We start from the raw sequence: 20829 nt of genomic DNA on the forward strand, positions 1-20829 counted from the left end.
CACAGCCATGAAGTTTGCTCCTTGACCTGGAGCCAGCTACTCATTACTTCAGCTTAACCTATCTTGTTGTGAGAGAAAATGGGTAGCAGGGGGAGAGTTCCTTGAAGGAAGGTGGGCCGGGGGGTGGGGGATAAAAATGTTCTGAACATACAGATTTAACCAGTGTTTAAATCATACGAGGAAAGGTGACCGGTTTAAGCTGAACTGGGAGTCACACTGAAGCCCTGAATCTATTAGAACCATAAAACCTGCTTAGATCCAAGGGAGGAAAAGTCTTCCCTCCCAGCCATAGTACAGATTTCAGAGATGTCAACATTTCCCTCTCTCCACCCTGTCTGGGCTTTGAATCTGAAGTATCCTATTTACTACAACAAACTGAACCAGCACGTTCAACTCTAGAAAACAGATGTAGAGGATCACTGAGACTGGAAGAAAGGCTCAGTTTGAGGTCCAAAATCCTTTCCCTTCTTAAACATCAGGGCTCAGCTCTGGAAATAAAGAATAACATATTATCTGAGCATGTACAAAATGCATCTTTCCTCAATCAGAAAGTACAACCAGCTCAGATGCAGTAGGGCAGGGGTGGCTAATTTCCAGGGGTTGGGGAGTCACATTCTCCTCCCCCCGCCCCGAACCCACCAGGGGCCTACTGTATTTGCCACCAAAATTGCAGCGAGGGGGGCAAAATGACAACTTTGCTGGGAAACAAGGAATGTGCTTCTGGGAGTGTGAATCTGCTTCCAAACAAGGGACACAGTACTTTAGCAGTGGTGGGGGCTGTGCCTTACCCACCCTTGCATTAGAGAGTACCAGTGTGCAAGAGAGTTCTATAAAGGAGGATACTGACCTAATATATTTCATATAACAATGCTTCAAACCCAGAGGTTTGGATATACAAGTTGTGATTCATGGATAAAGCAACATCAGATCTTAAATTACAGACTCCAAGTGATGAAACATGGACCGCTTCTATTTCAATGCAAGATTCAACATTTGGTTCCTCTCTTCACTGCTGCTGTATTTACATTCCTAATCCCATAGAAAAATTTTTGATTTACATTAGCCTTATCAAATACAAAAAGATGTCCATAATAATTCTTCATCACTATCAGCAATCCATAGGAAGTACCCAAAGTAAAAATGAGAACAGCACAACTATAACAAATATAACATTTCCAGCTTTATTTGTACGATTTTATTACAATACTTTTTCATTTAGCACTTGAAGGAGAGGAATCATCTGCTTGCTTTTTACTTACATGACAATGCTAGATTCTTTACAGCAAATCAGCCTTCCCCACTCTAGTGCCTTCCAGATGTTTTGGATTACAGCTCCCAGCATTCCTGATCATTGGCTATGCTGGCTGGGGCTGATGGGAGATGAAGTCCAAAACTTCTGGAGAACACCAAGTTGGGGAAGGATGCAAGAGATGTTTGGCCAGAGTTAGTAACCTTTTTTGCTAGAAAGGCAACAAGAGAAAGGATGAACTGTGAACACTGGAAGGAGCTCATGATGAGATGGGCCATCCTGACTATCTGTGTTAAAAAAGTTGGATTTTGCAGATGGACACTGTTCATTTGCTAAAGGAAAAACAAAGAGGGGACAACAATAAGTAGGTTAGCCTTTTCTATCCCTTCAGGACAAACTACACTAGACTTTGAGCAGAGAAGCAGCAGGTTAAGTGTGAGGACTTAACCCATTCCACACCAGCCATTCTTCTGCTCCAAATTCTCCTGAGCTTCTTTTCCCCTTATGGGGGTTGCAGATGCATTTTTTCCCCTTGTGAACATGCATCTGGATCCCCCATGGGGTAGAGCAGCTATGGGGTTTTGAAGAAAAAATACCAGCACAGAACAGAAGAAACACCCACCTACCACAGTGCTCTAAATCATAGCCCTCCGAAGCTTTGTTTTATTTAAAAACAAAAACCACTTCTTCATACATATTTGTGTGCTTTGCTCCTCAGCGAAAATGGGATCTATGCTCATCTTCACTAAGCAATTCAAAAACATCCAAGTCCATCTAGCTCACTCTTTCCAGGCATTACTGATCCGAAAAATGTCTATCATGCCATACAGTTTGAGCCATGTGCTTTTCATGATCTCAGAAGAAGATCTGAGGCAACCTCAAAGTCCCATGCAGCCCAATAATTGTTAATAGAACATGATAAATAATTGTCCTGTTTCTTGGATTCATTTCCAGCAAACAATTATATTGGGATCATTCTCCAATCTTTCATCCAACTCCCGATAGCTCATTCCTAAGGAGGAAGCACAAAATAATGGTGAAAAGATATTTAGAGCTAACATGACTCTATCTGAAGACTTTAGATGACATAAGCAGAGAGAGAAGCCAATTTCAGAGAGGCTGAAAAAAGTTAAGCATCCAGCTCACGTCAAGAGTGTACCTCGCTATTCTGACTTGTTTTCATTCAAGTTAGAAGTTTATTTTACTTCTTCATCAAAGCCATCAATTTATCCTCACCTATTTTAGTGTTTAACTCTATTTGTCTGCCAAGTGGCAGAAAGCATGCTGCCTCCCGCACACTCGTCGTTTCTGCTTTCAGTCAACAACCCAGAATGCCCCATTCCTGGGTTCTTTACGTGACATCTGAACCCAGAACTGAACCCTGTTTGGGGGCTAAACCCTTCTTTGTTAACAAGGGAAAGACAGCTGCTTCTCTTTTGTGCACCTGGACGTCGCCATTCCAAGACCATGCTACCCTCTTGTATTCTTTAAGACTAACTCCCTGAACTCAAATGCGATTCCAAAGGCCATGCTGCTGGCAGATGCTCACCTATGTTTAGTCGGCTGAGACTCAGTTCTAGTACCTCTGAACCTCTGAACTCAAGGTGATTCAAAAAAAGGGTCTTGCAATGATAAATGTAGCCTGACTTTGGAATCTCGTCTTTGGGTGCCCTTTATCTGCACTTCCCCACTGAGACAAAGTTTTACTGCCCAACAGAATGGGAAAGACTAGAGATCTCTTCAAGAAAATCGGAGATCTCAAGGGAACGTTTTGTGCAAAGACGGGCATGATCAAGGACAAAGAAGGCAGGGACCTAACAGAAGCAGATGAGATTAAGAAGAGGTGGAAAGAATACACAGAAGAACTATACAGGAAAGATCTGAATGTCCCTGATAGCCATGATAGTGCGCTCACTGAACTTGAGCCGGACATCCTAGAAAGTGAAGTCAAGTGGGCCTTAGGAAGCATTACTAACAACAAAGCCAGCGGAGATGACAGTATTCCAGCTGAGCTATTTAAAATCCTAAAAGATGATGCTGTTAAAGTGCTGCATTCAATATGCCAACAAATTTGGAACACTCAACAATGGCCGCAAGACTGGAAAAGGTCAGTTTACATTCCAATTCCAAAGAAGGGCAACGCCAAAGAGTGTTCAAACTACCGCACCATTGCGCTCATTTCACATGCCAGCAAGGTGATGCTCAAAATCCTACAAGCTAGGCTTCAGCAGTATGCGAACCGAGAACTATCGGAAGTACAAACTGGGTTTCGAAGAGGCAGAGGAACTACAGATCAAATCGCCAACATTCGCTGGGTCATGGAGAAAGCAAGAGAATTCCAGAAAAACGTCTATTTCTGCTTCATTGACTACGCTAAAGCCTTTGATTGTGTGGATCACAACAAACTGTGGCAAATTCGTAAAGAGATGGGAGTACCAGACCACCTTACCTGTCTCCTGAGAAACCTGTACGAGGGTCAAGAAGCAACAGTAAGAACCAGACATGGAACAACCGAGTGGTTCAAAATTGGGAAAGGAGTACGACAAGGCTGCATATTGTCACCCTGCTTATTTAACTTATATGCAGAGTATATCATGAGAAATGCCGGGTTGGATGAATCACAGGTCGGAATTAAGATTGCTGGGAGAATTATCAACAACCTCCGATATGCAGACGATACCACCCTAATGGCAGAAAGCGAAGAGGATCTCAAGAGCCTCTTGTTGAGGGTGAAAGAGTGCAAAAGCTGGTTTGAAACTCAACGTTAAAAAAACGAAGATCATGGCATCTGGCCCCATCACTTCCTGGCAAATAGAAGGGGAAGAAATGGAAGCAGTGACAGATTTTACTTTCTTCGGCTCCAAGATCACCGCAAACGGTGACTGTAGCCATGAAATTAAAAGACGCTTGCTCCTTGGGAGGAAAGCTATGGCCAACCTAGACAGCATAGTAAGAAGCAGAGACATCACCTTGCCAACAAAGGTCCGTCTAATCAAAGCTATGGTTTTCCCAGTAGTAATGTATGGCTGTGAGAGCTGGACTATAAGGAAGGCTGAGCGCCGAAGAATTGATGCTTTTGAACTGTGGTGCTGGAGAAGACTCTTACGAGTCCCCTGGACTGCAAGGAGGTCAAATCAGTCCATCCTAAAGGAAATCAACCCTGACTGCTCATTGGAAGGACAGATACTGAAGCTCAAATATTTTGGCCACCTAATGCGAAGAGAAAACTCCCTGGAAAAGACCCTGATGCTGGGAAAGACTGAAGGCCAAAGGAGAAGGGGACGGCAGAGGATGAGATGGCTAGATAGCATCACTGATGCAATTAATATGAACTTGAGCACACTCCGGGAGAGAGCGCAGGACAGGAAGGCCTGGCGTGCTATGGTCCATGGGGTCACGAAGAGTCGGACACGACTGAACTACAACAACAACAAAAGTCTTGCCTCAACCAAAGACAGTCTCTTCTTCTGACCTTCTTTCTGGATTTACCCTGACATTAAAAATTCCTGCATCTCAACCCAGTGCTCTGAATGAAGCATAAGGAAGGAAAAGTATAAAAGAAACACACAGAGCCAGCTTTCCAATTTCCACTGTGTCTCCCCTCCCTCCTCCCGCCGCAAACCTGAATCTGGTGGTGCCAAATTTGAGCAACTCCTTCCCATGGGAGGCCTGCTAAGCTACATCTTTGAATAGCTTTAAACAGCTAACAAAGACATGTGTGTTTCAGCAGGCTTTTGGAGTGCAAGTTTCATTGTATGGGTTTATATGTTGTTTTTTCTGTTATGGGTGCTGGGGAAATTTATTTACATATTTATATTCCACTTTTTAAGACAAGCATTCACAAGTAGCTTGCAATAACGTAACAAATACAATTGTAATTTAACACAACAATCGATACGCAACCATTTCATGAAAGCAAGCTAACTATAATTACAACTAACCCAAGTATTATTGCCTTTTAGCCATTTCTGCTGCTGACTATTTTATTGCTATTTTACACTGTTTTTTATTTGATTTTGTTTCCTGCTTTATTGACTATACACAACTTTGTATGTTTTTATGTGTAGACTGATGTAGACATATGTTTTACCTTACCTGTTTTACAGCAGATCTCATCATAGCTATGACAGCCTGTGTACAGCCGTGCTGGATGACTTCTTTCATCCCGGGCTACTTTCACAGGATACTTCTGGAGTCGTCGAATAAGGCCCTTCATCAGACCAAACTGGATGAGCTTCCTGAGGAGGAATAGAATATAAAACAAAAGCAGACAAACATAAAAAGGCTGTGGAAACCAACACTTAAGGCTAATTCTGTCTTTTCTTGACTATCGGAGTATCAAGTACCATAGGCAGCATGGGAACTTGTGCCGGGGGGGGAGTGCTGTTGCACTCATGTCCTGCTTGTGGGTCTCCCATGGGCAGCTGGTTGGCTGCTGTGTGAACAGAATTGCTGGACTAGATGGACCTTTGGTCTGATCCAGCATGGCTCCTCTTATGTTCTTAGGCTACTTACCACACAGAACATTACTTTTTGTATTTTTGCAACTAGTAGAGTAAGAGTTTTATCCCCAAAGAGCAGTGTTCACATTATGGGAAAAGAGGTGTGTGTGTGTGTGTGTGTGTGTGTTGGGGGGGGGGGGCTTAAGGCAGGGCATGCACCCCACTCACTGGTTCCCTCCAGTTACAGCCAATTCATGGCACCCTGTAGACTTTTAAAAACAACGGCTAAGGGGACTGTTACAAAAGGTAGCAGGGCTGGCCCCCTGTAATTCAAGCAGTACTGAATAATTCTTAGGGGAAAAAAGCACCTTCCAACCTTTCATCTACTCTCTGGAGTTGGAGGGTATAGCGGCAAATGAGGTCTCGAACAGTTGTGCCAGGGCTCAACCCACAGTACAGCTGGAAAATGTCTCTCAGGCTGGCTCGCTTGTGACCTATACAAAAGTAGTAAAATAAAACCAAGAAAATATCCTGAAATGTCTGGCAATCACACCTAAATATATCGTAATGTTACTTTACAAAATGTTAACAATTTATCACGGAATTTATATATATCGTATGCAAACTAGCATTTGCAACTGAATGCCATTCATGAGCAATGACAATAAGATGTGCAATGCAGACAAAAATACCCTACATATATAGAGCAATCTAAAAAATATCATTCAAAAGTGCTATACAAATGGCATTCTATAACAATGGGGGCTAAAAATAACACACAAAATATTCCAAAGTGTCAGGCTAGATGCAAATTCATGAATGCTGGCAAATGTAGTCCATAGAACTGCTACTGTCGACAGCACTGCCAACAATTCAATAGATTCATTTGAATTTCTTCGTTTGGATCTGAATGTCGGCCAGTAGCCAATGTATTCATTTTAAATGTGATACATTATTCATACAATTATTTCAGAGGTGGACTGACAACTGTATAAATGCAAACATATACTAGAGTATCTTAGTAAAGAGCCCCTTACACAAGTAAGCCTTTATTTTATGCTAAACTCCCCAAACCATATAAACTCCAGGAGGAGCAGCTGGGATGCTGGTCAAGGATAACTACAAGGTCATAACAGATGATTCCAGACTACTACAGTCCTTATTAATCTTAGGCTGCAATCCTATACATCCTTTCCTGGACATAAGTCCCATTGCACTCAATAGCACTTACTTCTGAGTAGATACATATAAGATTGCACTGTCAAAACCACCTCCCATACCTGGTTTTGTGACATATGAAAGACATTCATCTTGGAGACATTTATCATCCACCAGGTCCTGGACTCTAGGTGTTGTGCAATATACATTTGAGTACTGAGGACAAAGTGGGAAGTATCAGTAAGCCAGCAAGGGTCATGCTACCACTAGAATTCACACTGATTGCTAGACAAAAATATCTTAACAGCAGTATACAGTGGCATGTAACCAGCATGACTGCTAGACTGAAGAACATCAACATTAAGATTACATGGCAAAGTGCATCTAACAGCAGAACAGGATACTGGCACTTGGTCTAGCATCTAATGCTAGGTTTTCTTTAAAAATTAATTTTAAAATTTCACTTTGCTGCCACAAATCATTTATCTTTTGGGTAATTTTACCAACACCTCCTGCTGAAAACCCCCTTAAAGGCAGGAGAATCATGAGGCCCCACTTGTGTGGTTTACATTCATAATGAGAAAAATTAATAAAGGGGTTGTGATAAGATTTGCCCTGAGTGCTTTCAAACAGCACATAAGCTTTCACAAAATGATGTGAATCAATGTTTTAAAATTAAATACAGTTTTGATGGTCACATATTGAGGCCTTAAATAGTATAATTTATTTTTGCTTTAAGATGTAGAACTTGGATTCTTGAATCAGAGAAATGTTGCCCTGTGGCCTAAAACCTGCAATTATGAACATGCAAGTTTTGGTAACTAAGTTAGACTACTCTAGCAATGGACAAAAAGCAACGAGATAATTGCATGTACTTTCTAATTAAATGAACGTGGTGAATGTGGGAAATTAAAGTATTTCTCTATCAAAGACCATTTGCCCACATATATAATTTCTTTTAAATGGGTTTTGATTTGTCCCATTTTTCTAACCTTTAAAATATCACCGGCCATACTACCAAACTACCAACATGTGCTGCATTACAAGTGGGGCTCCCTTCTTTATTTAAATCAGAAGCTGGTACTTTAAGAAGTCAATTAATCTCAATTCTTCTATTTTGAAGTTTCAATAGTAACCCATTACAATCAGGGACTGAGTCTGAAAAGAGGAGAGAAATCAAATCCACGAGATCAGTGCCCTCTCTTGGGATAGGGGTCCAATTCACACATGCATGTACATTATTTAATTTATCATCACTTGATTACTTTGAGCTGAATGTGCAAACTGACTATTGAAAAGCAATCGTCTGATATGATATGAAAGTTCTACCTTTGCAGTTTTGATCTGTGATGGCTCACTCACATATGCAAGTCACCACTTGTTCTTGCAGTGATCCAGTGAACCAGACATTCCATTGTTTAAAATCCAAATTCCCCAACCACATTGAGACACTTATCCATTACACTCACCTGAAGGATAGAAACTAAAGTCACTACTCCATAGTATCTAAAAAAAAACAGGAAGGCCATTAGAAATTAACCAACACACTGAAGTTAATGCATGTTATGAAGAATAACAAGAGCGCAGGATCTACTGGTATGCAATGGTGAAAATAGTATCTGAGATAATTTTGATACAGATCCCATAGTAATTTTGTTGGGAGTATTTTGAAGATTTGGCATTTGGACACAATAGATGGTTTATTTATAGGAAATATATTAGCTATGGCCAAAATAGTGTTAGGGGGGTGCTGGAAAAAAAAATTCTGCAAACCTCAAAATAGCCAGAACTTACTTTCTAAGAGGGTTGTGGTCAGAGTTTGTTCTTGACTGGAATTTGCTACATTTCTTGACATGGAAGCCTTTCTCCCTAATCTCAGACATGAACAGGCTTCCTGTGGTGAATCGCCACAAGGAAGGGGGAGGCTGCAAGTGAACATAATGCAGCAACAAGAAATGACTGGTATGTGGAAACGAGAGCCAAACGAAAATGTGACATGAAGCACATGACTCAGAGCATGTCGGGGTTGTTGTTTTTAATTAAAAATAATAATCAATAGCAGGCCACCCCTTTGGTTTTAATCTGAGCTGCAGCATACAGGGTAGGGAGGGTTTGACCCTTCCCTCTCCAGTTCACCCCCCCCCCCCACTATTGCCCCAGGAAAAAAGCTCACATTGATATCGATGGGAACCTTTTCTCAGGGCTGATAGCAGCATGGGGAGGAGGAAGGGAGTGGTTTTCATCAAGATTGTGGCTGGGCAGGGAAAGGTTAAACCTGCCCATGTACGGTTGTCCTGATAAAAAAAAATCAGGCCCTGCACACACCCCATTAAAAAGGAACGTGCTTTAAAGTCACATTTCTGCATCACATCTAGTGTGGCCCATTTTCAGAATAAGAGAGTTTTTTGTTTTGTTTTACAGAACAGACTCTGAGAGGGGGCGGAAAGAAGACTGAGCAAAAGGACAACAGGGCTAAGATTTCTTGTACATAAATATTCTAACTTGTTTGTGATCAAGCTCAGTAGCCCTTCTTTTTTTGCACCTGGCACTTACAACAGGTTCTGGATGGCAATTCGGACCAAATTGAGCTCCACATCTGCTTCAGCTGATATTTTCTGAACATGCCGAAAGCCATCAATGTATGGGAGGATCTAGGAAGAGAGTGTGTGTATATAATGCAAGGCTAAGGAGAGATGCATGCACATATGCGTAATTTTCACAACATTTTCACAAGCTAAACTAAGAAGGAAAGATAATCTCATAACTGGAAGGCTGACATTTATGTAGAAGTCCAGAGTGACATCTCAACTCCCTCTGCAAAGAGATATTACCTTACATTTTAAAATATGATCATTCACCTGGAAGCTCAGGCACAGGGCAGCAATTATACAGTAAGAACCATATAAAGCGGGTGAACAGGCCTTGTGGGACCTTCTTTGTTTTTTACTAGAACCCTTACAATTGGAGAATTCTGAGCCCAAGAATTCATTTTGCATACCAGAAGCGAACTGAGCTTACATTCCTGAATGGAGTTTACAAAATCCACTCCTGGTTACTTTTAGCTTTCCTCATTTCAGCAGCATAATGGGGGGGGGGGGATTTTGTGGCTACTATGGTTAAACAGATTGGGAGTCAGAAATCTGTGTTGATCAACTGCAAGCTGCCCGGAGATCTACCAGCAGATCTAGATCTACCTTCTGCCATCCGTGGTATAAAACATACTGAATATGTGAACGTTTAGCATCTAAGAATGTTTGCATACAACTGCGTTATTTCTTCTTCTATAAAACTGAACCTACAGGATACCGTTTCTAGTGTGTACTGTGAGAGATGTGCGATCCTGCCCAATGGCCAAGCAATGTGAAAAGGGGGATTTTACTCAAGAAGCAGTAATACGAAACGAACAATATAAATACATTTCAGCGGTATTTAGAGCTGCCTGTGAAAGCTTATAGAATCCTGTTATCAGAAACCCTTCTCATAGTTAAATTCTGGTGAATAAACTTCCTATTTGTAGGAAGATGTGTACTATTTGTACTACTCCATGCTGATTTAGAAAGTGACCCAGTAAACAGAAGAATTACTGAGACCATGAGCTTCTGTTAAAGGGATAAAAAAAACACATATACACGGGGACCTGGGTTGCATGGAATGATGGTGAACTGTGGGTAATTAACCTAGGATTTGCTGGGTTGCATGCTGTGTGCGAGCTGCTTCTACCTTGCATAATCAAAGAAGAACTAATCTAACCTATGATTAGTTTTCAGGTTAACTTTGGGTTGTTTAACCCACAAACAACCCAAAGTGTCTGGGTTTGCATGATGTCAAGGAAAAGGGAAGGAGGATCCCAGCTGCCGGGACTGGCCCCAACCTCCCTGCAAGGGAGGACCACTCAGGACCCAATCTTGGGGTCCCCTTCCCAAAAATAACAGTAGCCACCACCTTAGGTCAACAGGCACTGAAATTAGCATTGAGGTTATGCAGAGAGATCACACCAACTAAAGGTTGGATAAAGGTTTATTAAGATCAAAATAAAGGGGTAGAGGGAAAGGGAAGAATGGAAGTAGCAAGTTACACAAAGCCAAATCACTTAACTATAAACAGAGAGCTTCATGAATGCACACCCAAACCAAAATAATAAATCTATCTGGCCTATCCTTGCATACCGAAGTATGGATCTCCCTGGATAGCAACCAGCCGTCTGTAGGTCCAAGACCACCAGGATGGAGACCCCATGCCTCGACTTCAGCCCACTTTTAAAGCCCAGCCCTGGCAACCCAGGGCAGATTTTGCTTCAGCCAATCACTGGCTCAGTCCCTGGGTGGACCGCCGGGGCCTCCGAGAGGCTGGAACCCCCCCCCCACCTACCTCCAGCTGTTGGCGCTTTCTAGTTAGCAGGGGCTGCGTCTGGCCTTGGGCAAAGGGCTGAGGAGCCTCTAGATTGCACACAATCCCAGGTGGTTACCTCTGACGTGACAGCCTGACCCAATCTTAATTTATTTATTTATTTATTTATTTATTATTAAATTTATTAATCGCTCATCTGGCTGGTCACCCAGCCACTCTGGGCAATGTACAGCATATAATAAAACAGTTTAAAACAATAAAATTCTACAAATAAAAACGTTTTCTAAAATACCCTAACCCAACCCAAATGCCTGCCTGAACAACCACGTTTTTAATGCACGACGGAAGCTCATTAAAGAGGGGGCATGGAGGAGTTCCCTAGGGAGGGAGTTCCACAGAGTGGGGGCCACCACAGAAAAGGCCCTCTCCCTCGTCCCCACCAGTCTAGCTGTCCTGGCTGATGGGACAGAGAAAAGGCCATCCGAGGCTGATCTTGTTAAGCGGCCTGTCTGGTGTTGCTGGAGGCGCTCCTTAAGATAGGCTGGGCCGGAACCATATAGGGTTTTAAAGGTCAAACCCAACACCTTGAATTTGGCCCGGAAAACAACTGCTCACCAGTGCAACGCCTTCAGCACTGGAGTGATGTGATCTCGCCGGTGGCTGCCTTTAATCAGGCAAGCCGCCGCGTTCTGTACCAGCTGCAGCTTCCGAACCGTCTTCAAGGGTAACCCCATGTAGAGTGCATTACAGTAGTCTAAACGAGAGGAGACCAGGGCATGTACTGGCGGAAAGCAGGCCAGTATCCTTGACACATGTCATGTGATAACTTGCAATTGGCCCGATTGGAATTTGATTATGCAAAGCGGAAGCTGCTCACGCCCGCGGCACCATTTGTGCTATTACATGTGAACGGACCCACATACTGTAATCTAGACCTAAACCAAACCTAGGAAATTAAAACTGCACTCTTATGCATGCTTGCTTGGAAATAAATCCCATTTAACTCCCATTGTTAAATGAAAATCATCACTGGGAAAATGTAATTTGGGCAGTCTGATCCTATACATACTTATTCAGAAGCAAGCCCCATTAAGTATGTATAAGATCAAATTGCCCAAATTACATTCTCCCAGTGATAATTGGCCAAACTCATGAAAATCTGAGGCCAAGTAGGATTGGTGTGTGTGTGTGTGTGTGTGTGTGTGTGTGAGAGAGAGAGAGAGAGAGAGAGAGAGAAAGAGAGAGAGAGTCACCGGGGGGGGGGGGATTATCTCCACCTCCCCAACACTGCTTCCGCGACACTGTTCCTGCCCAGTTGTGTGGACCAACCTGCTGAGTGGTGAGGTCCCACTGCGAATTGAAGAAGTCATCCTTGTCTTGGGTGAAAACAGGAACATCATATTCCTGCACAATGGGGGGATCTGGACGTTGCTCAATCACTTTCAGGTGAATGGTGTTGGATTCGTCTGTAAAAAGGAGCAAAGTATTTGTTTATGTGTTTATGTGTTTGTGTTTATGTGTTTGTTTATTAATCGCCCATCTGGCTGGTCACCCAGCCACTCTGGGCGATGTACAACAATAAAACAGTTAAAACAATAACATTCTACATTAAAAACATAATAAAAAATACCCTAACCCACCCCAAATGCCTGCCTGAACAACCATGTTTTTAATGCGTGGCGGAAGCTCATTAAAGAGGGGGCATGGCGGAGTTCCCTAAGGAGGGAGGTCCACAGAGTGGGGGCCACCACAGAGAAGGCCCTCTCCCTCGTCCTCACCAGTCTAGCTGTCCTGGCTGATGGGACGGAGAGAAGGCCATCCGAGGCTGATCTTGTTGAGCGGCCTGTCTGGGGTTGCTGGAGGCGCTCCTTGAGATAGGCTGGGCCGGAACCGTATAGGGCTTTAAAGGTCACAACCAACACCTTGAATTTGGCCCAGAAAATAACTGGTAGCCAGTGCAACTCCTTCAGGACCGGACTGATGTAATCACACCGGCGGCTGCCTTTAATCAGGCAAGCCACTGCGTTCTGCACCAGCTGCAGCTTCTGAACCATCCTCAAGGGTAACCCCACATAGAGCACATTACAGTAGTCTAAACGAGAGGAGACCAGGGCATGTCCTACTGATGGGAGCAGATGGTTGGGAAGGTAGGGGCGCAGCCGCCTTATCAGATGGAGTTGGTACAGTGCTGTCTGGCTCACGGCTGACACCTGAGCCTCCATGGACAGCTGGGAGTCTAAAATGACCCCCAAGGCTGTGGACCTGGTCTTTCAAGGGTAGCCGTACCCCATTCAACACCAGGTCAACATCCCCCAAACTCCTCTTGTCTCCCACCAGAAGTACCTTGGTCTTGCATGATAGAGAGAAGTCATTACAAGGTTGTACAATCACAATAGGCGCTGCTAGAATCTGGAGACATGGGCCTCTGCACTGCTCTTTGATACAAGGACCTTCTCTACATGGCACAACCACACTGGCTCCACTACTGGAGCACCCAAGTTACAACCACGTTACTGATTATTACTAAAGATTTAAGCCAAAAATATATTAGCTGAATTCTTTGAAGTCTGAATTTGAGGGCATTGCTTGTTTCCTAATCAAAGAGTGGTCAACTGCATGGCCAGGGACAGGTGGTGTGAGCAAAAAGATGCCTAGTGAACCCAGATGCAGACTAGGTTGCCTGACAACACAGAGCAACAGGAAATTATTAGACCTATTCTTCTCAACATCAGATGGTGTGAAGTTCTGATTATTCAAATAAGGATAATCAGCAGATCCCCTTTTTTCATAGTCATTTATGATGAGAGCCAGAGTACAGCAAAATAAAGGGTTCTGCACCTCACAAATATTTAGTTACAAGAACTGACTTAAAAAGGACCAAAGTCCAACTTTTCATGGATCTTTGCATTGTTCTCTTGAAATTAAGATAAACTGTGGGCATCAAGGCAGGATTTAATATTCACTTCATCCCCCTTTCCTTCTCTTCAGCAGCACCATATTCTATAGTAGCCTTCCCCAGCGTGGTGCCCTCCAGATGTTTTGGACTAAAACTCCCAGCATTCCTGGCCATTGGCCCTGCTGGCTGGAGCTGATGGGGATGAAGTCCAAAACATCTCAAGGGCACCAGGTTAGGGAAGGCTGTTCTATAGTAACCAGACTACTTCTAACTTTTAATACCCGAGGGACAGAAAAGGAGGGCCAACACCACAAGGTGAGTGCTCTCATGTCCTGAATGTGCCACGCTGCCATCTTCCCCTGCATTTCCCCCAAGAACCACAAGCTTGTATTTTGATATGCTCCTTTTCAAGTTACAACGAGTCTGTTGACAATACCTATCGGCAGGGTGCACTTGCCCGTGGCATTCAGTTCCTCAAGTAGGATGGTCATGATGGGGATCAACTTTTGTTTGCTCTCGTCATTGGAAATGAAGCCACTCTCAAGCTAGGAAAGAACAAAGTCTATGCTCAGCCTCAACCAAACCTTAAATATGCCATCACTAGCGTGGACAGAGTAAATCCCAGACTCGAAGAAAATAAGCCTTCTTCGTGCAGAATACATTTGTATATATTTTCAGAGCAATAACAAACATGTTTATACAGTAATGGAAGCAACCTCTCCAACTCTTGCAGGATTGGTACAGATGCTACTATGGCATCGTACCAAACTTGCAAGAGTTGTGTGATATTGGTACACAAATGTAATGGGGAGCGGGTAGGAAGAAGAGATCCTTGCTTCTAGGTGAGCAGTCTTGAAGCAAGGTAAAAAGCTGTTTACCTTTTTAAGCAAACAGAGAAATAAACAGGAGATGTGTACTGGCTATGGAGTGATGGAGAAAATATACAGCCTTGAAATATTTTTTTTTTAAATCAAGGAAAGGTTCTTGAAATGGCAGGACACTGTTGTAGGGAACAAGGTAACTGTGCACTGTTTCTTTTTAACAGGCTACAAGAGAACTCTTGGGGTGAAGCAGATATGCACTCACACTTTGCCTGTTTAAAAATAATCCCAAAACTGCATCAAGAAGGGACAGTGGAAGTGTTGTGCCTGGCCACCAGCAATGACACTGGTGCTGTCCAATAGGTGCCTGTGACAGTCGCACACACCTGTCACAATATCACTGGTTCCATGTTTGGGTGGTCAGTTTCAGTTTTTATCAGGTGCCACCCAGTGTCCTACACAAATTCTGAAAAATCTGGCTTGCCACTGACCAATATACTACAGAAGAAATAAAGTGGGGGAGACAAGGGAGCTTCCACGTTGCTAAAATATATAATCTGTACACAACCTTGTGTAGAGAAGCATGGGACAGAATACTTATCCTATGTCTAACCTCTAGAGTGGTAAGATAACCTGCCAGTTTCTTCACAATAGGTTCCAGTGCACAGGTCTTAGCTCTAGCATCACAAACGAAGCCAAGGTTGAAAAGCAAGGCATTCCGGCTATATTTTTTATGTTCAATACAGACTGGGCAACCAATTAGCTTTTTTTCCATAGCTGTACTGTGAGAGAGAGAGAGAATGTTTAAAAGGTTATTAAATGTAATTTGTATGGCACTCTGCAGCATACAAAATGCTGTGCAACTGTATTTCATTTATCACGTAATCGCTCACTGTTGTCATACATTTGTCCCTCTGCAGAGGCCATCCAACTAGTTTTACACACTGATGGTCCTTCCCAGGAAGAATAAAACGGCCTTGCTATCAGCCTTGCCTAACCCAGTAACTCCAAACTCTTGTTCTCAGTCCAGCTATGGGCCATGCAAACACAGAAGCAGGCTTCAACTTATGTATCCCTAACCGGATGGGAAAATTAGGTGCACAAATGGGTGCTGCAGATGCAATTCCCATGTTCAGTCCAGCAGCCAGGACTGTGCGTGTGCAGACTTTCCGAGCCTGGGGATGGATTAGTCCTTTCCAAGTGATCAGCCAAATTGCTGATTATCTGACAGGACTACATGTACACAGGGCCCTGGCTGCTAAGTGTGCTTCGACGGATTGGGGCTTGTATTCTTTGAGTGGATCCCCCCAAGTGAGATTTGCTCACTCCAAGATGGCAATGTTTCTTCATACCACAAATTGGCACTTGCTTCTTACTGGATTCCTAATTTATTCTGGTTTCCATTATGTTATCACATTTCTAGATAGCCAGAGTGTCCCTGTGCTTGATTTTAGATCCCTAGTTTTAACCTCAAGCAGTTTACTAGACTGGCGACATGACAAACCTGGAAACTCATCTCCTTATGGCCCAGCTTTATCATGTCTACTCAGAAATAAGCCCCAAACAAGTCAATGGGATTTCCCTTGCCCAAAGTGATGGTATATTAAAAAATGAGGGCAGAGTGCTTAATTTCTAATAAGAGAAGTGCAGGCAAGGAGCCGGGCCATCTGCATTGGAAGGAGTAAATAATAAATTGATGGGAACAGGCTCCAGTTGATTCAGAGGTGGGGAAAACCTCTGCATACATACTCAAGGAAGATTCTTATTATGTCATACCTTTTAAACAGGGCCAGTCGAAGACACTATCACTTGAGGCATAGTAGCAAATGGCACCTGTCACATACCCAAGTCAAGGTTGGGAGGGACCGTAGCTCAGTGGTAAAGCACCTGCTTTGCAAGCAGAAAGTCCCAGGTTCAATCCCCAGCATCTCTAGGTATGGCTAGCAAGGAATCCTGCCTGAACCCTGGAGAGCTGCTGCCAGTCAGCACTGACAATACTGGGCTAGATGGACCAAGGGTCTGACTCAGTGGGCCAGTTTGCATGATCGCTGCAGCCCACCATGGCTTATTTAAACCACAGTGGGTTGTGGTGTGTGCCAGCTGCCCTTTCAAATATTCAGGCTGCAGTGGGCGGTCACTGTGGCTTATCGTGTCATACATGTGGCTTATACAAGTGTTAAACAACGCTCACATAACCCTAAAACAGCCCATGTATAAGTCACCCTCACCGGGTTTGCATGACACAATAAGCCACGACGCCCGCCCACTGCAGCTTGATTATACAAAAGTATGACTGAAATGCGCTGTTACTCACCGTGGCTTAAATAAGCCAAGGTATGCTGCACTGATTGTGTGAACCCGGTCAGTATAAGGCAGCTTCCCATGTTCCTAAGGTGCATGCTAAGGCCAACTAAGTTATTTTGGCAAGCAAAGGCAGAAAGTCCCATCAACACCTCTCCCCATTCCTTGCGGTAATACAACCACCACCACTACCAATTTTTTAATAGTATTCATGTTGCCTAATAGTAGGGCTGGTCCTAAGAAGGGACAAGGCCAAAGATGGCAGAAATGGTGCTAAATGGGCATGTTTAAAGGAGGAAGGGTGAACTACCAGACTCACATGGTAGTATCTGCAAACAACGTTTTCTATTTACATTACTGCTGGGTAGCACTTACACTGTGATAAGCTTGTTTTGCAGTTCAGGTTTGGTGATGATATATACCTGAACTGTATCAAAGAGCTCTCGGGAAATGAAATCCTCTGGTACCTGTGGAGTCAAAAGAGACAACTGCAAATCAAATGAGTGTCAAAAATGCAGATGTACCGACTCCAGGGAAAGCCCAGTTCCTAAGCTTGGGCAGTGTTGCCGAACATGTTTTTGTAGATCCATGTTTCCTTGTAGTCTGAAAAAGCCTTAGGTATTTTTATTAAGTGGTGTAAGAGTAAATACTTTGTTTCAATGCCATGCACATGTGTGGTTGCCTTGCTGCTCAGGGAAAAGCCATGCTGCAGAAGGAATCACTTATTTGTGAGGAGGTAGCAGCTTTGGTTTTTAAACAAAGGCGGTACGTTCTCCAGCACTGCAAAAGGAGAGTGTACAGTTTGAAGTAAAAGAGGAGAAAGATTTTAAAAGTGTGTGTGTGTGTGTGTGTGTGTGTGCGCGCGCGCGTGTGTGTGTATGGGGGGGAGAGATAGCTGCAGAAAAGGGAGTCACTTTGGCGCAGTTTGTGAAGGACACTTCATTAGTGGAGGGGCCACAGCTCAGTGGGAGAGCCCGGGGTTAGCATGCAGAAAGTCTCAGCTTCAATATTTGGTACCTCTGCCAAAAGGAACAGGTAGCAGGTGATGGGAAAGATCTCTTGCCCATGATCCTGGACAGCCACTACTAGTCAGAGCAGGCAATACTGGGCTAGATGGACAAACAGTCTGACCTGGTTGAGGGAGCTTCATGAATGCCCCACATCTGTAACTACATCATTCAATTTGTAACAAAATCTCTAGTACCACTGACCTGGTATGTTATTTTAGGTCCAAGGGTCGGGTGGAATTCACTGAAAAAGATACACTCAATTCTGCTACTGACTTCCATGGTGATATCTGCAAAAGATCCAGTACGCAGGACTCAAATAGTGGAAAGAGATACACACAATACACAGAACCGACAAGGCAAACACAACTCTGAAAGGTACCAATCCTTGGAAGAAGTTGGTAGGTTCATCTACCAAGGGAGCAGTTCTATGCATGGTTAGACAGAAAAAAGGCCTACAGGTCCCAGCATCCCCCAGCCTCGTGCTGGGAGTTGTAGGCCATTTTTGCTCTCTAAACATGCATAGGATTGTGCCCTAAATCATGCATGATAAACACTGTTCCAGTACCATATCTGTCTTTTGAGCTGGTTAGAAGCAACCAGGTGTGATAACTTTCACAAGAAAAACCTCTTAACCAACATTTTCTTATGAGTCTGCACGGTGCTGGTAGACATCCCTCACTTCTAGATGGAGCAGCCTAGCTTGGACAACTGGCTTTGTTCATTAATTATAAGCGAGTCTGTTGGAATCATCCATTCCATTTAATACCCACACCATACCACCACCAAAAATAACTGCTAGTAAAGAGGCAGGCAGATCCCTTCAATTCTTTTTTCTCCTTAGTCCTGACAGAGGTATCTCAAGGAACCCTACATCTCAAAGGAATTATCCTTAAAGGGATATTATTAAACCATTTTTAGACATACCTACAAAGCCTACAATTACTGATCAAGGAGGTCTGGTGATTTATGACTGTGCCTCCATTTACAGTCCACTTATGACATATACAAGTGGGATCTGCAGCAGAATGTGGCAGTACCCTCATCCACTAGCACAGCCTTCCCCAACCAGGTGCACTACAACTCCCAGCATTCCTGACCATTGGCCATGTTAGCTGGGGCTGGTGGGAGCTAAAGTCTGGAGGTCACCAAATCTGGAGGGCATGAAGTTGGGGCAGGCTGCACTAACAGGAGGAATCTCATTCAGGGTTCCAGACAGCTAGCTATTCCCTCTTCCAGAATATCAGAAACTGTAACTCTGTATAAGCTGAGAAGTCTGTTATAGGGTAGCCTATAAATAAAGAAACCCTCTTTCCTAGTTATCTTTTCCAGCTGACACTCTGCGTTCTGAGACTCCTGGAGGCCAGTGAGCACGCTCAGTCTTCACTAGGATTTTTTGGGGGCAGAGGTTGCCCCGTCTGAGACTTCAAAAACATATTTTGTAACTCTACATACCTTGAGGTTCACCCAAGCGTACCAATAAAAAGGTAAAGGTGTCCCCAACCAGTCGTGTCCGACTCTAGGGTGCGGTGCTCATCCCCGTTTCTAAGCCGAAGAGCCAGCGCTGTCCGAAGACGCTTCCGTGGTCATGTGGCCGGCATGACTGAACACCGAGGTGCACGGAGCGCTGTTGCCTTTCCCGCCGAAGCGGCACCTATTTATCTACTTGCAATTTCTTGCTTTTGAACTGCTAGGTTGGCAGGAGCTGGGACTGAAGACGGGAGCTCACTCCGCCACGCGGCACTCGGGTCTTGAGCTGCTGTCCGACCTTCTGGTCTGCAGTTCAGCTCAGCGCCTTAACCACTAAGCCACCGCGGCCCCTATAAGCGTACCAATACCTCCCTCTTATTCCTGGCCCTGCTTTCGCTGAAATCCTGCTAGTACCTGAGTTCACTCTTAGAGGGCACAAGTGGGCCCTACAATAAAACGTGCTCCTAGTCAGAGTTCCTTTCAGTCAGCCAGACAAGCCCTGCACCAAGATACTCCATTCCGCCGCCCCCCTCCAATGGACCATCAACATTCCGCGGCTACTGAGCATGTTCAGTCCTCATTGGGCTTGCTGGAGGCGAGTTTCTTTTTCACTCCCGTAGGTTTTATTTTTTTAAGATTTTTTGTACTTCTGCAGACCTCAGCATTCCTCTGAACCTATCAATACCCCCTCTTGTTTCTCAGTGCTTTGGCTACATAATCATCAGCGCTCATCATCTGAGTTCACTGTTAGGAGTGACTGATGATCTATCTAGCTAGGTTTACCAAGCCTTCACGCCCCTGACGAACTGCACACCTGCTGGCCTTTATTTAACGTGCCTCCAGACTCTGCTGCAACAGACTAACACAAATACCTAGGTAATATCCCACGTTAGTGCTACATAAAGTAGTCCCATTGAAATGAACGGGGCTTGAGCGAGCTGTCTAGAATCAGCCTCAGAAAAGCTCCCTGACCCTGAAATCTTTAGCCAGGTGCGGGCACAACGCCGAAGGGTGGAAGGCCCCGGAAAGACCCGCTCCCTCCTCCCCGGGTAGCCAAACAGTGAGACTGAAGGAAAAGCTCACCTATTGCCAAGAGAAGAGCTCGTCGGAGACGCGCATGCGCAAACTTCACTCCCAG

At 44.1% G+C, this 20829-nt stretch overlaps 1 protein-coding gene across 4 annotated transcripts; it reads right to left on the bottom strand.

The window, feature by feature from the left end:
* Nucleotides 1–1157: 1157 nt before the first annotated feature.
* On the bottom strand, nt 1158–20804 carry NPRL2 (NPR2 like, GATOR1 complex subunit). 4 transcript variants are annotated; one of them, XM_084839648.1, is made up of 12 exons: nt 20775–20804; nt 18426–18511; nt 17637–17681; nt 15527–15695; nt 14529–14637; nt 12526–12662; nt 9403–9500; nt 8319–8355; nt 6972–7065; nt 6068–6185; nt 5345–5487; nt 1158–2261 (listed from the first exon to the last, which is right to left on the bottom strand). In XM_084839648.1, the coding sequence occupies exons 4-12, from the start codon at nt 15686–15688 to the stop codon at nt 2194–2196; spliced, it is 966 nt and encodes a 321-aa protein (XP_084695774.1). In that variant the 5' UTR covers nt 15689–15695; nt 17637–17681; nt 18426–18511; nt 20775–20804; the 3' UTR covers nt 1158–2193. The 4 variants fall into 4 exon arrangements, 3 of the variants coding, with proteins under 3 accessions (XP_084695774.1, XP_084695772.1, XP_084695773.1); XM_084839646.1 differs by having other exon boundaries at nt 17590–17681; XR_014788477.1 differs by having other exon boundaries at nt 1161–2261; nt 6060–6185; nt 17590–17681.
* Nucleotides 20805–20829: the final 25 nt, after the last annotated feature.

Source organism: Heloderma suspectum, chromosome 2, assembly GCF_057233095.1.
Source record: "Heloderma suspectum isolate Gila_16-S chromosome 2, 16-S_ref, whole genome shotgun sequence".
NCBI classification, from domain to species: domain Eukaryota; kingdom Metazoa; phylum Chordata; class Lepidosauria; order Squamata; family Helodermatidae; genus Heloderma; species Heloderma suspectum.